The 15,391-nt window shown below is 40.6% G+C and overlaps 1 protein-coding gene across 2 annotated transcripts in view; it reads right to left on the bottom strand.

The window, feature by feature from the left end:
* KDM5A (lysine demethylase 5A) overlaps window positions 1–15,391 on the bottom strand; it is a 65,385-nt gene continuing 49,994 nt past the window's right edge. For both annotated transcript variants that reach the window (XM_086402460.1, XM_086402459.1), the window contains 4 exons: window positions 13,925–14,084; window positions 12,846–13,066; window positions 10,713–11,123; window positions 1–4,328 (listed from right to left, as the gene is read on the bottom strand). In XM_086402460.1, the coding sequence (XP_086258586.1) occupies window positions 4,122–4,328; window positions 10,713–11,123; window positions 12,846–13,066; window positions 13,925–14,084 (999 nt within the window). In that variant the 3' untranslated portion in view covers window positions 1–4,121. The remainder of the gene's footprint in view (window positions 4,329–10,712; window positions 11,124–12,845; window positions 13,067–13,924; window positions 14,085–15,391) is intronic.

Genomic DNA, 15,391 nt, shown 5'->3' on the forward strand with positions numbered 1-15,391 from the left:
TTCACACACAAAGCTTTTATTTTTTTAGATGTAATGCAAATAACCATATCTAATATTTTTTTTTCAGAAAACAAAAATAAATGCAAAACATGCTCAAAAAACAAGAAATCAAGTTGTACTTTTCATAAGGCACCACCAAAAACCCTGGTAAATTAGAGTCCATATTATATTTAAGTGTCTCACTAAGGGGTAAATAAATATGTAAGGGGATAGTCAATAAGTCTTGAGGTTTACAAAAGACATTCCTGTTTGGACATCTTGGAGTATTGCAAGAGTAAAGACTGAGCAGGGTGTGGCTGTGAACACCTGTCACATCCTTTTCCAGTGCACGTCGTTCGGTCGTTGCATAGTGGTGACTGGATACGGTCCAGGCCAAGAGAAGACGCCAACCCCAGATACATTAATATCCATTCTTTCCTTCTCCTGCGGTAAACGCTAACTGCCACGGCACACCCATATCCAAAGTAAAGATAAGCTTTGATTATTTGAAAAAAAAAAGGGGGGGGATTTCAAAAGGTAAAAAGCAAACCAAATGCCTGTTTTTAAAAATTTATATTACTGCAAAAGTAACTTTTTACACACATATGAAGCTAGTTCATATATAAACTTTACTGAACCCGGTTACGTGTGGGACTTCACCTTCGTTTTCCCACAATTTTCAAGTTCCACTTCAACTTGCCACTTTCTCCTTGGAGTGGCTCATCCACCTTTTGAAAGAAGGGCTTTCGCAGTTTTCCCTCTCCCCTCCCAGGTAAAAGCACTGGCTGGCTCTCACGTCAACGTACTACAGAATCCAGGGATTGACCAGTAGGGAGTTTCTCCTACAGCTGCAGAACTGCATCAGAATTGAAGAATTAAGAGAAACAAACTTCTCAGACACGTTGAAGATAAAGGTGAAAAGGAAAAGCACAGGTGAAAGCGTCCTTGGCTCACGGGTCAGCCCTCACTGGCGTTTTGATCACTAAAGTACGTCATGGGCAACCACAGGTTTCACGTTTGACATTTCAATTATCCAAAGCAGGACGTGCAGCAGCTGTCACTCCACGAAGCCCAGGTCTGAGTCACAGAGAGCTGGGGACTGGCCGCCCGGCAAGGCCCTGACCTGGCGCCTCCATGTGGCTCTGCTGCGGTCACTACAGGCAGTGAGGCCAGCACCAGCCAGAGGGACCACGGGAGGGCTGTGGCCCCATGTGCAAGGGGCCGAGGGTCTACTCGGGCTACCGATTTTCATCTTCCCTTCTCTAATACTCGCCAAAATGCTTTATAGTGAACATAGTGAGAAATGCCTTTGAAAGAATTATTACAAGAAAGTTAAAGTATCAATGGGGAAGAATTGTGACTTGAAGGAGACAGGAAGGGTGAAAAAACATTTTAAATCGAATTTTAATTTGACATGCTACACCACTGCAGAATGGGTTTAAGCTGTAAATATGTAACTTCCTCTAAGTGAAAAGTTTTATACTAGAGAATCAACATTTCTTTAAACAGATGAATCTTAGTCCACTAATTGCAAAATTACACATTTTATGTATTTTTCTTCTTCTTTAAACTAATTTCACTCATCTGTTCTCAGCCTGTCTAAATGGTCAAAAGTCAGAGCAAATTCCTGTGACTTTCAAATTAATACAGAAAATCCCACAATATCAATTAAAGGAATCAGGTTTCAAAATGTCTGAAGATGAACAGGAAGCTATTCATGGTTGGGAGATTGCCTTGCGACTTTCTCAGGTCAAACATACAGGCAAATGCTGTATTGTGGATATAAATCATTTCCTAAACAGCCCTCTCTCCCCATCTCCCACTCTCCAAGAAGCAGAGCCATCTTTCTCAGCATCCTCATGTCCCTCTGCTGACAGCTGAAGGGAAAAGAAGGTATTTTAAAGCGTGTTCCAGGCAGCCATCACTGAAGACTGCAATCAATTTTTAACCCACAAGTGTCTGAAGGCTTTTACAGAGAAGACCAAAAAGCAAAAAAAAAAAAAAAAAATTGTGCTTTCTTCTATAATATAACCAGATGAAACTCTTAACTAAGTAATGATATCTTTATGTACATTAAGCAAAATGAAAACTTATGAAAATAGTTACCTTGTAATTTCCACTGAAATCTTAAATCATACATACACTTGAGATGAAACATTAGGACCCATGCACGTCAACACTGATGAACTTCTTAACATTCAAGATTTTATGATACCAGGGGAAGAGAGACGGAAAGACTGGTAATAGGAACTATAGAGAAAGCATGTCCAGAAACTGGATTTTACAGGAAAGGTTTTTTAGGAAGAGGTCTTTTGAGTTAAATCTCATACCCACTCAAACTGTGACTCGACAGTACATTTCGCTTCTAGTTACTAGAAGACATTTCTTTAAAAAGGGAGGACGAGAGTATTAGCTGTTCTCTGGGCCCATCTTGCTCCTCCCTTTAAAAGGAAAACTGATGAATTTATAAGCCAAACCACATATTTTCAACCCAAAATAAAGGGACACAGGATAGTGAAGACGAAACACCGTTTTCAGCTTGTTTGGTGGGTCTTTTTTGTCCTTAAAAAAAGAAAAAAAAGAGTCCCCTTCTAATAAGAGCTTCCCTAACACCTCCAAGAGGACAGAACACGACAGGAAGGAGGACAACACAGCACCGTCGTTTCAAACTTTCACAAACAGAATGGAACAGAACCAAACAGAACCACCATTGCAGATACAGCACGATCAGGATTCCCCACAGACAGGGACGAGTCCCCACACACAAAGGAAACAGAATTATCTATTTGGACAAAACAAGATGGACCATCTGGTCAGGCGAGGCTGGAAAAGGAAGTGCTAACTCCATGTACTACAAGGAAGGAGTGTGACTCCTTTATAAAAAGCAAGAAGAGAAAGCAAGCCCCCAAATGGATTTCTGATGCTGAGACTCCGTCACAAGCTGCTGGTAACGGTAAATATATATATATTTATATATTCATATATGTATATTAAAAAAGGAAAAATAATCTATTTATAGAACAGTCAGTAGTCAGAGACATTTAGAAAAAAGTAAAAACAAGTCCTTTTTTCTTTTTTTAAAAATGGATTTACTAAAACAACTTCGTCACCAGAGGTACTCTATGCCCAACTCCTCAGAGAGAAGCCATGGGGCTATGGGATAGCGCCCACGGCTGGCCTCTGTCAGCAACTGCCAGTCCTGGAACCAGACAGTGGGGCAGGGCTGCAAGGCAAAAAGCTGTTTTGCTGGTTTTGCTGGTGGCCATGCCTGAAGCCTGGTGGCACCTGGTACACTTGTCAATGAAGGTTTCCCCGAAAAGCATGCACCGCTAGCTCAGTGAAACATTCTGACTCATTGTGTCTGCTGCTGCAGAAGCCTGGATCCACGTACCTGCTCTTCTCTAAATGCAGACCCAAAGCAACAAGACTTCTCAAAGCCAAAAAAGGCTGCTTGCCTTAAAATAAAATCTCTTCTTCCCAGAATCCAATCTAGTCAGATTCTGAACTGGATGCTACTCTCCTCCTTAGGAAGATGGGGTGATCTGCCCCTCACTTGGGGTTTTCCTCTTGGTACACACAAGCACACGGAGCGGAGGTTTACAGGCCGGGCTCCCCTCCCACGGCCTCTAACAGGACTATGTTCGTCCTGGTCCTCTCCGAGCTGGACCTGCCAGGCATCAAACGCAGGTCAGAGTGGAAGGAAGCTGGTCCTCTGATTCCTCCCACTGCCCTAAGGAGATCCAAGCAGTCAGTACCTCCCAACAGTGCTGGCTGTGAACCTCTAACTAGTATCAACTGGCCCTAAAACACACCCTTACAAGTCCTGCGAGCACACCAATGCAATGATGCCAACCTGCCACCCTAGAGCTCCAGTGTCTGGCCTTAATGTGACAAAGGACCTCAGAGGAGACATGAACTGAAACCCCGGCTGCTGGACCAAGGCAGACACCCTCAGCACACGAGTGCAGACAGAGAACGCGGGTCCCACATCCATGCGCAGAGGAAGTCGGCTGAGAGGACTTTCCCAGAAGGCCGTTCATCTTTGGAAGCAACATTCCGAGTGGACCTAAACCACTCTACTCGATGACTACGGTCTCAGTGTGGTCCATTTTCCCCCGTGTCCCAAACCAACCCAGCGTCTGCTAACTGGTCTCTTTAAGATCCTCCACTGGTAGTTTGTAGCTCATTATGAAGGAAGGGGGCGGCGCTGGCCCTGGGCTGTCTGGCCCCTGCTTCTTTGCACAGTTTGTACAGATGTAGTCTTCACTTTCCGCCATTTCTGGAGAGACCCCCACACAAACTTGGTGAAACCACTCATCGCAGCCACCATCACACTGCACCCAGTCCACCTGTTGGAGACAAGATCGGGGATATTTAGGTTACACATGCAGGAAGCCTGGGATACAAGCAAACCAAAGAGCTGCCTTGGCTTAAATGATAGCAAATAACGGGGATGCCCAGAGATAGACAATAACTTCTTACGGAGTTATTTTTTAAAGAAAGAAGCTGGGAAGTTAATCCCCCCAAATTATTTTTTTTTTCCGTAATGTGTCCACAAAATGAGGCCTCTTAGGTACTCCATCACCTCATAAATACCTGGGGCTCCTTGCAAGGCAGAAACATGTTTGAGAAAATTTGACAAAAAAAAGGAACTTCTAATAGAGCAGCCAAGTAGTTTTAGCTAATATTAACAACGTCTAGGCTCTAAGACAATGCAATTATCAGGAAAGGCAGAGTACAACAATGTGAAGGCAATCCTGTGTATTAGCTTTATTTCAAAGAGATAAGCCAAAGTACTAAGAGCATTAAATACCTTTTTAGAAAAGCAGTCACATAGGCCACTTTTAAAACTAATATTTTTTATTCTTCTCTTCTTCCGTTACAAATACAACTCCCTATAAAAAGTTAGCAAATATCAGAGGTCAAATCTTACAAATTAACCAATTAAAACAGTCAAAGACACAGGTCAATAGATCACTCTGGGGTTTAAAATTAAGGTCTGAGTAACTGACAGGTCAGTGGCAGAGGCCTGGCAAGCTGTGACCCTTCAGAGAGGATGGTGACTATAGGAGGCCAGAAAGGGACTGTGGTTTGGTGGCACTAAGCCTGGGGTAGACACTTAATGGTGAGGAGATACTGGCTTTGCTATTTGGCAGGTAATTGGGGTGGTTTTTATGGCTATGCCATGGCAGATTAGAACCTTTAAGATAAAAGGGCTTCTTACTCTTCTCTATGCAAGATAAAAGTGGACCATCTCACTAACAATGTCAGAAGCCATGCACAACAATGAACTTTTCTAGAAACCAGAGCAAAGTGAGGAGAATGAAGGGATCCACGAAATACTTCAGCACAGCTTGTGAGAAAGGACAGAAGGAAGGAGGAATGAGCTAGGAAATAAGTTTCAGGGAAAGTGGGCAGTTCTTAAAATCAGTGTCCACAGACTATAAAACTCATCAAAAGTTTGACAGTCATGTTAGTAGTTTCTGGGTTTTTAATAAAGGGTGGGAGAAATCATTTGTCAAAATTATCTTTTTGCTTTAGTTGTTCTTAGAGTTCTAGCTCTCCAGGGGCCAATACTGTGTGGCATAAAGATTACGGAATTCACTCCGAAGTCCAGACCTGATGTATGAGCTGAGGCAAGTCATTCAATCTCCCTAAGGCTCCACATCTCTCTCTGTAACACGGAGACCGAGTCTTACTCACAGAATTATTTACAGCAAGGGGTGCTCAACCTCCAGGATCTAATGTCTGATAACTGGAGGTGGAGCTGCTGTAGTAACAACAGAAATAAAGTGGACAATAAATGTAATGTGCTCGAATCCTCCTGAAACCACCCACTGACTCCAGGCTGTGGAAAAACTGCCCTCCATGAAATCAGTGCCTGGTGCCAAGAAGGTTGGGGACCACTAATTTAGAAGATCAAATGAAATAATGTTTGGCAAGGCACCTGGTCCCCAGGCTGGGACATTGGAGCCATTTCTAAAATTGTAGTCTCCCAGCTCCACTCACTCTTCTTCACACGAAACATTCTGCAAATAACTGCCTGCAGCATGACTCATGCCAGAATTACCTGCTGTGTGTAGCTGAGACCTAGCCCAAACCCACAGACTCAAAATCACCTTGGTGTTCAAACCGGAAGCCTGTATTGTGACCAGCTCCCAGGTCATTCTCATATATTCTAAACCTGACCATCACTTTCACTGTGTGATACTGCTTTCTGCAAGTTCAGAGTGACTTGTTTCCTCAAACGAATTTTTTGTTCTGTAATTGTTTGTATGATATTTAGCTTCTGAAGTCTTAAATGGTCAAAGTGTTCCTACTGTGGCAAACTGCACTGGAGGTACAGAAAACAGAGATGACGACTCTGGTGCAGCAGATAAAAAATAAAGACAGCACAGGCAGGTGAAAGTTTATAGCCTGACAGTGGGTGAACACAGACTGTCTGGCTGTGTGGCGCTGGCCAAGGGACCTGGGAGGACCAGCTGTGGTCCTCTGGGCTGCTCAGACCGGAGGTGTCGTCCGGGTTATAAACACCTGAGTCGACAGGGAACTAACTATTCTAACCAGTCTAGTCCCCACAAGGTAAACAAGTTACAATTTGTCATGATTTGCTGCCAAGAAAAGTTTCTTTTAAAATCAAATTCTGCATCCTGCTCACTGGTTTCTGGTTTCCCAAAATCAAATCTACTGCTCTCTTTCAAATAAGGAAGATGGCATTTCCCCTTTTGAGAGTTTGGCTAGAGGTCCATTCCTAAGCCCAGCTTCCCCACCATTCCAAAAAAGCATAGTAACTTTTCCTGAGACTTGATCCTAGCCTATAGGTCAGACAACAATTTGGCCTAATAATTAGCAGGGAAAAAACGGCCCTATGAATATCTTTTGATCATGCTCCTTGACTAACGATTGAAATTATACTTTTGTCTGGAATGCTAACTGAATCCAAAGGATTCTGAACAGACTGTGGCAGCCTGAATACTTGAGAACAAAGAATCTGGTTAACTGCATAGTAAGTCCTAATAGTCATTTCCCCTTTATTTCTAGGAAGCATATTTATCAAATCAAAAAAAGTAGTTCCTGAAAAACTTCACAGCTATGAGCTGTTCAAATATTAACCGATAAAGAGATTATCGGTTAAATGTGTGTTTAAAAGAGAAATATATTAAACAGAGAAAACTATGTTGGTTTGGCATTTCTTGTTTTGCTAAATGGTTTCATATTTATGCTTAAGAAAAAATGTTTGGCATGTTGTATTTTCTTTGATTCTTAGTGCATATTATTACACTGGGAAAAAAGAAAGCTGGTGATTTAGTGATACTTTTAGCTTAGTTACCCAACTGAACTCTTTATATTTTTGGCATTCAATCTCTTTTGCACCAAACTTTCTTGCAAAAGCCAGATATGAAAATTAAAACAATTTACTTAATCAAGTACAACATATGCTTAGAATCCCCATGTATGTTTTTTGGTGCGCTCATCAATAAGTAACCAACCTTTTCAGTCTGCCCGAAATTAACCAGTTTCCCAAGACACAGGAATTTCGGTGCTGAAAGTGACAGCTGGTCACCTTATCATAACATCACCGTAGTTTGTGTGTGTGAGACTCACTCATTTAGGTAATCCAACCTTCGTTTATGCTAAAAGGAGATGAGAATGATAAAGGAACTGATAATGCAAATACTTCTGCCTATATGATTCTCCACAAAAATCCTTTAAAATCAGAGTGGGTAACAAACAATTGAAGTGAGAGAAGTTTATAATCTCTCTTTATTTACTGTATTGGACACCTTAGGGAGGTAGTAATGCTAAGAAGAAAGCCCCAGAAAGAAGGTAAAAAAGCTAAAGGGGGAAAAAGTCTATTTTCATAGTGAGATCAAATATTTATTTCAATGCAGAAAAATATTACTTAAATACTAGCTTGAAAGAACTTGCTCCTTCAAGTTAACTCTTGGTACCAGTAAGATTGAATGAAAGTGGCAGAGTTCAGGGAGAAAAAGAATCTGAACCTGAAAACTAATCTTTTGAAAATAGTTCATTATTTAAAAAAAATTAATTTCAACTTAAAGTCAATTTGATAATGATGGAAGAGATAGTTTTGGGCTTTTAAAACCTTTTACTTTATTCTGATAAAAATTTTCTTTTTTCTTTCTAAAACATCTTTGAAACAGAGGCTATATATATTTAAGTAATCCTTCAAAGTTTTCTCAATCTGCACATTTTTAGGTAAAAGTAACAGAAAGTACTTGTTAGAAAAAAATGTACATTTACCTAAATATGAATAAACTCTAGAAGCTGTGTGTGTTTTTTTGCTATGTAGTATTTAAAGAAAAGACTTCTTTTAAAAACATTCTTTTCTTGGTATCCTTTTGTAGTGAAGATGTATATCATGCATTAATTTGTTTTCCTTAAAGAAACACTACACTTCAAATTGAGGAAGTTATAAAATTATTTACAAAGGTTTTAAAGAAATACACAGGTAGTAACATTGTGTCAGAAACAAGCTTGGAGCACTACAAAAACTGCAGAACAGCAGTGATGGGCAAAATGTGTATAATATGAAATAATTCCCATTTGAAATTAAACACATTATAGAAATACATCATTTATAAGTTTCTTTTATGTAGCTACTGACAGGGTGAGGCACACCTGTTCACCTGTGTGTTCAACAATCTTTTCTACTAATCTTCACAAATTTCTGTAGTAATCTGTACAAATCTTTTTATATTTTAAACAATAGACATTTTCTCAAAATATGTTGCTATATTTCCTTTTGCTCCATCAAAATGGGGATGATAACTTTCCAGATTTTTTTTTTATTTTGGCCACGCCACCCAGCTTGAAGGATCCTAGTTCTCCAACCAGGGATGGAACCCGGGGCCCCTGCAGTGGAAACGTGGAGTCCTAACCACTGGACCACCAGGGAAATCCCTTTTCTAGATTTTCAAAAAATACAATGTTAAGAGCAAATCTTAGGGCTTATATATTGATCACATTATTTTAAATAAGTAAAGCAGGACATGTTAATATATCAATTTTGTAGCAGAAGAGAGAAAACTCTCTGTAGTGTTATATGCTACGGAAAGAGAACAGAGGCAGTAGATGAACTGAACCGTGTTTTAAATGCTAATTAAGCAGAGGAGAAGGGAGAGTGTATTAAGTGAAAAGGAGGGAAAAAAAGAGGAAGGTTATGACGGATATAAACACTGTAGAAAGGATGACGGTAAGTAAGCTAAAAAAAAAAAACACATCTTGCTGCCAATCCTACAACTGGTGAAAATTAGTTAAAGGAGAAAGAAAGGGGAGAAGGTTCTGCCAACACTAAGCTACTAATGTTTCAGGACCCAAAGAGAAACAGGTAACCTTTCATAGCCTCTTTAATCAACAAATTGAGATGAGAATACATTCAAATCAAAGATAAAAATAATTCATACACACATACTGTACCTACTAAGATGCTTTAAAAATGTTTATACTATAGAAAAATGCTTAGGAAATTAATAAAGAAAGATGCGAAACTGGACAGTATGACATGATATGAAACAAACCATACAGAAAAAGAACTGGAAGGAAGCACACTAAAATATTCCCAGTTGTTACTCTCAGAGAGCTGGACTATGGGGTATATATTTTACTATATACTCATTTTCCAAAAGTGAGAGGACCTTTAATAATTTAAACATGTCATGTAGTTCTGGACTGTTTTTGTACTTGCATCTCAATTACCGGAGGGGTGGGGATATTAGTGGAGCACCTGGTCTGGGAGCCAGGTTTCTCCTTGTGGTTTTGCCACTGACTAGTCTATGACTTTGGTTACATCGTTTATCCTCACTCAGTCCTGGTTACATCATTTGTAAAATGAAGAGGCTGGAGAAGGTGACCTCTTCAAGCTCTAACAGTATTTAGCCAAGGAGGGAATAGTGATACAACTGTATTTATTCTGTTTATATATTCAAACTGAGGGGTTATTAAAATTCTAAGAGTCAAGTGGCGTAAGGAGATAAAGTTAAAGCCATGAACTTACTAATAATCTTGATGGGAACACCAAAATAGATGCCTCCAGACACTTAAAGAACTATGATTTTTCATAAAGTCCATCCACTTTTCTCAGAAGTCTGTAACATCAATATTGCCTTAAGAAAGATCATCATGTACTTACTAATATTTAAAGTTTAGGGCTGACATTAAAAAAAAGATAGTACCTTTAAAGGTCTTCATTATTTTCTGCAAGAAATTTTTAAAAATCATGTTCTATTTAGGAGCATATACATAGGCCTGTGTGTAGCTAAGACACAGACCAAAGGGAAGATTCAACCCAAGTTTTATGTCTTCACACAAATCTCCAGGCAATTTGCTTCCTGGGTCTTAGAACTCTGGCCTGGGACCTTTTAGGCCACTGTGGCTGACTGACAAGGTGCTTAGTCCTCCGAGGCACCCTACAGGGAGGGCACACGACTGCTCTGAGCTCTGCTGAGGCCACACATGGGGTGCACTGCTCCTGGGTACCACACAGCTTCTCTCTGCTCATCTGGGATGTTTCGCTCTGTACACAAATTCTAAAACACATTTCTTCTATTAAAATCTCATAACTGAAAAAGGTTCTAGAAACTATATTAAACATGTGATGGTGCAAGGCCAAATCCTGGGATCAAAACAGACCATCACTATGTCACAGCCTCATGTGCCTGGCTGCTGCTCCGTGTCCCCGCACACACTCGCTGGGACACAGAGAGACTCACCTTGTCCTTGCAGGGCCTCTGGCAGTTCTGCGCAGCGCACACGGCGTTCTCATCATCCGACTCCTCCGCACCAGACCAGTCGTACTTGGAGGGAATGTCTAGCACCTTCTTCTCTCTCTTCTTCTCAGTGCTCTCTTTCACAAGTTCGACTTTGGCTGCAGCGGCTTTCTCCTTCTTTTTCTTCCTCTCTTCTTCTTTTGCTAGCTTCTTGGCCAGTTTGTTCAGCTCCTTTGATTTTTCTGCACTTAATTTTAATTTCTTCTTTTTAGGTTTATCCATTTTCTTTAGCTCCTTGGACTTCTGCTTTCCTTCACCAAAAAGCTGCTCTACTTTTTCTAGCTTCCGTTTCCGTTTCTTCTCTGAAGAGTCCTTTCCTTTTATTTTTAATGGTTTCTCTTCCATGCTGTCATCCTTCAAAAATATAAAAAGAGAAACAATTTAAAAGCAAGACATTCAAAAACAGTTTTATTCTCTTATATGAGGTATCATGAGTATACAATTTCATAATGACAGGAAGAATATGAATTACCAAGGCTGGGGGGAGGGAAATGGGATTTATTATTTAACAGGTACTGAGTTTCTCTTCGGAGAAGGCAATGGCAACCCACTCCAGTACTCTCGCCTGGAAAATCCCATGGACGGAGGAGCCTGGTAGGCTGTAGTCCATGGGGTTGCTAGGAGTCGGACACGAATGAGCGACTTCACTTTCACTTTCCACTTTTATGCACTGGAGAAGGAAATTGCAACCCATTCCAGTGTTCTTGCCTGGAGAATCCCAGGGACAGGGGAGCCTGGTGGGCTGCCGTCTATGGGGTTGCACAGAGTCAGACACGACTGAAGCGACAGCAGCAGCAGCAGAGTTTCTCTTTGGAATAATTTAAAAGTTCTGGAAATGGACAGTGGTAACAGTTGTACAATATTATAAATGTGATTAAAACAACTGAATTGTATACTTAATAAATTTTACATTGTATACATTATACAATAAATATTCTGATATTTTAAGAAGACAAATATAATATTCAAAGAAGGTAACAGTAGAAAATAATGGCAAGCCCTGAATAAAATATCTGACTTATTTTTAGCTTATCGGGGACAGGGGGAAAGGCCAAAAAATTGTCAGCATACGTTATACAGTCTGCAGCATCTGTCTGTAACTGAGACGTAAACATAGAAAGCTCAACATATTAAAATGTATACTAAGTTACACAGTAACTCTTTTGGTCTTTATTTACCAGCATTAAAATTCTTAACAAGAGGTGAGGCAGAAAAAGAAATACTGAAAATCATAAGCTTGGTAATTACTTAAGAAATAACACTTCCTAAGATTCTGCAGGTAGAGGATGAGATGATTAGACCACATCACTGACTCAATGGAATGAATCTGAGCAAACTCCAGGAGACAATGGAGGACAGAGGAGCCTGGTGTGCTGCAATCTATGAGTTCGCAAACAGTAGGACACGACTTAGCGACAGAGCATAGGAATCTGCAGAATCAGACAATACTGGGTCACAAGTATCTTAAACCTATCACACCTTGAATAAGACATTTAACTTTTCAAAACTCTGTGTTTCCTTATATATAAAATCAAATAAGACAGTGGTTGTGAAGAGAAAGCTCTGCTAATTGGAAAACAATATCTAAATCAGGCACCTTCGATCTGACTTCCAAACCAAACTACAGCGTGCCAGCGTACAACACTGTACCTTCCACTTCACAGAAACAGTCAAGGAAAAGAAAGATGATTCAGAACACAGCAACCAAATGCCACAGTTAGAGCCTGGGTACCTCCACTTTTACTGCAAGTGTGACTTCAGGCAAGTTTCTGCATCTCTGACCCTTACCTTCTTTAGAGGTAGAAAGAGCTAAACGCTTGCCTTGTCTGTCCTTTCCCCTCCTGCTCAGGATTATAGTATCACAGATAAAAAAACATGGGTAAATTGTATAAAAATATATAAACTATGTAAAACCTCAATAAAGAAAACCATAAAGCAGAAATACTTTGGCTTGGTGAGAGAGAAGGCAACTGGAGCACTATCCACCAGTCCTCCCCTTGTGACCTGAGGAACCTCCAAGGAGCTGGGACATTGTAAGTGGTTTAAACCATTGTGTAATAAGCTTCCAATCTGTACCTCCATGATGTGCAGGAATCTATCTTCAGAGGGTGGGTGTGTGGCCTGCAAAATCCGCCATATGTGCTGAGTCTCGTCCAGGGACACCTCCAGGAGATCTCCCACCATCATCAGCTCCTCCAGCTGAGCTTTAGCTCCTGGCGACAACTCCAGCACTGGAGGCTCCAAGCTCCGGGGCACCAAAGGGCTCTTCCGAGGCTGTTTCCGCGGGGTGCTAGAACCTTTCCCCCAAAACAGAAGACAGAACAAAACATGAAAACTACTGAAAAAAGTAATGCTTTCAAAGTAAATATTTAGAGGAATGCTCCCCCTCTTCCTCCAACACTTAATTTAGATGTTTGGATTCACTGTATCAGTATTAAAGTGAAATTTAAAAAAAAAAACACAGAACAAAAAAGGCCTAGAATTCTAATGACACTCTAAAAAACTGGTTTAGAGTGAAAACACAGGTTCCATATTGTTTATCTTGTGACTGGAGGGGAAAGGGAATGCTCTCTCCATTGTAGAAGATACCGAAAGATTAGACATATAACTGCCACATATAAATAACCCATTATCTGCCTAATTAACAATAATAATATGCTGTCCCATAAAATCCTGAATTTTACTATGAAGACAGAGATAGTCTCCATTTTCCAGAGGTGTGACCTAAAGCAGTCTGACTGATTTTCACTGGGGACAAAAACTAGATAGTGAACACAATAGAAAAATTATTTACCAAGGGATGAAGAATAAAGCTTTTCAAAACCAGAATGAGTATTCTTCAAAAGTAGCAAGTTCCTCAACAACTAATTATAAACAAATAGAGGATAAATAATGACTGATCAGGGGTTTGATAAAAGCGGGTTCAGAAGGGGCTGGATGGACTCTAAAGGGCTTCCAATTAGGAGTCAATGATTCTACAGAAATTTTCTATCATTATGACCTAATGACAGAAAAATGCTACCAGAGACTGGATTTTCCAAAGTTGCATTTTTCAAGTTCTACTGCATTTCATGGTCAGGAGCCATACTTGAGGAGAGACTGCCAGTGTGGTGTCAGACTTCTCTTCCCCACACTGCTCCCCGGGGTGGCAATACCTTGAGAGCAGCTCTTAGAAGCGGACGAGTATGCGTGCTCTGCGCAGAAGGAGGGTGCCGTCCACATGTGCGTGACCACTTCCTCAGACTTGATGGGGATCTCTTCATCACAGAAGAGGTTGGGCTCCAGGCTGCTGGAGGACTTTACGCTAGCTGTGTCCTGAAGAAGCAGCCAAGGGGGTGCTGAGAATTAGGAACATTTAACTTGTCCCATGACAATAATCTAAGCACAGGGTTTTAATACAACACAGTTAGCGGGGGGGTGGGATCCTTAAATATCTGGTATTAAATGGGAAAGAAAATTTCCACTGGGGAAAAAACAATGATCACCACAGTTTCAAGCCAAAAGTAAAGCTCAAGAGCAATCCACAGAGATAACAGATCTACAAGAAAGCTATGATTTGAAGAATAACCTTTCTACAGTCTACAACACATAAAGACTCCTGTAGCCCTGAGTTAAGAAACTCTGACCATTTAAGAAAAAATAAAATGGACTTAGGAGGGGAATAAAGGTTCAGATGTAGTACCTTAAGGACATGGCTCATTCAATCCTCTCTAAAGGTTTTCAAATCCAGATGCTTACCAGTTGCTGCTTTTATTTACCAGCTAGCTGCCCTTACTTAAAAAGCCTGACTGACAGTGTTTTAGGTTATAAATCCTGACAACTTCAAGCAGGTCTCAGATGACTCTCCCCTGAAGTTAGGCTCCACAACCCACATGTACAGCTTTAACGGTCATAGTGCAATCAGGAATACAGAAACGTCAGGTATTTTAACTAGGAGAATTTAATAAAGTGAACTGGCTAAATCGTACACTGAAGGCTTGAAAAAGCAAACAGAAACATCAAAGTAACACCAAGGTAACTACAAGAAAGAGCTGCCATCTCTAGGGCTTGAGGTAACAGAGAAAAGAAGTGGGGTTATTACAACTAGAAAGCTGGGGGCCTGCAGAGCTGGGACCAGACCTGTGAGGAGCAGGCACTGGCCTGTGTTCTGCTATCTCTAACAAAACACAATGTGGCTGGCTTCTGGGGTGCAAAAAAAAACAACTACACTGGAACCAGCTGCTACTGCCAGGGGAAAAGACAAAACGAAAAACAAATGTCCAAAAACCAAACAAAAACAGAAAACAGTAAACAAAACAAGAAAACTATAGTTCAATGATGGCAGGAATGGAAAATAAAACAGTAAGCCATCAAATCCTTTCTCACTACGCGGGCCTTTTAATGTTCTCTAATGCCCTCTGCTGGCAGAGGGAGGCTGCAGGCAAAGGATAAACGTGCAGAGCATGGGTTGGCAAACCACAGCCTGTAGGCCAAACCCAGCTGCTGCCTGGTTCTTGTATGGAGTGTGAGCCAAGAACATTTTTAAATTTTTAAAGAGCTGTAAAAATAAACAAACAAGAAGACATAACAGACACCACATATGGCTTGCAAAGCCTAAAAATAATCTACTCTACATCATACAT

Source organism: Bos grunniens, chromosome 5, assembly GCF_055505025.1.
Source record: "Bos grunniens cultivar Pamir isolate PY7600 chromosome 5, Bosgru_T2T1.0, whole genome shotgun sequence".
Classification (NCBI taxonomy): Eukaryota; Metazoa; Chordata; class Mammalia; order Artiodactyla; family Bovidae; genus Bos; species Bos grunniens.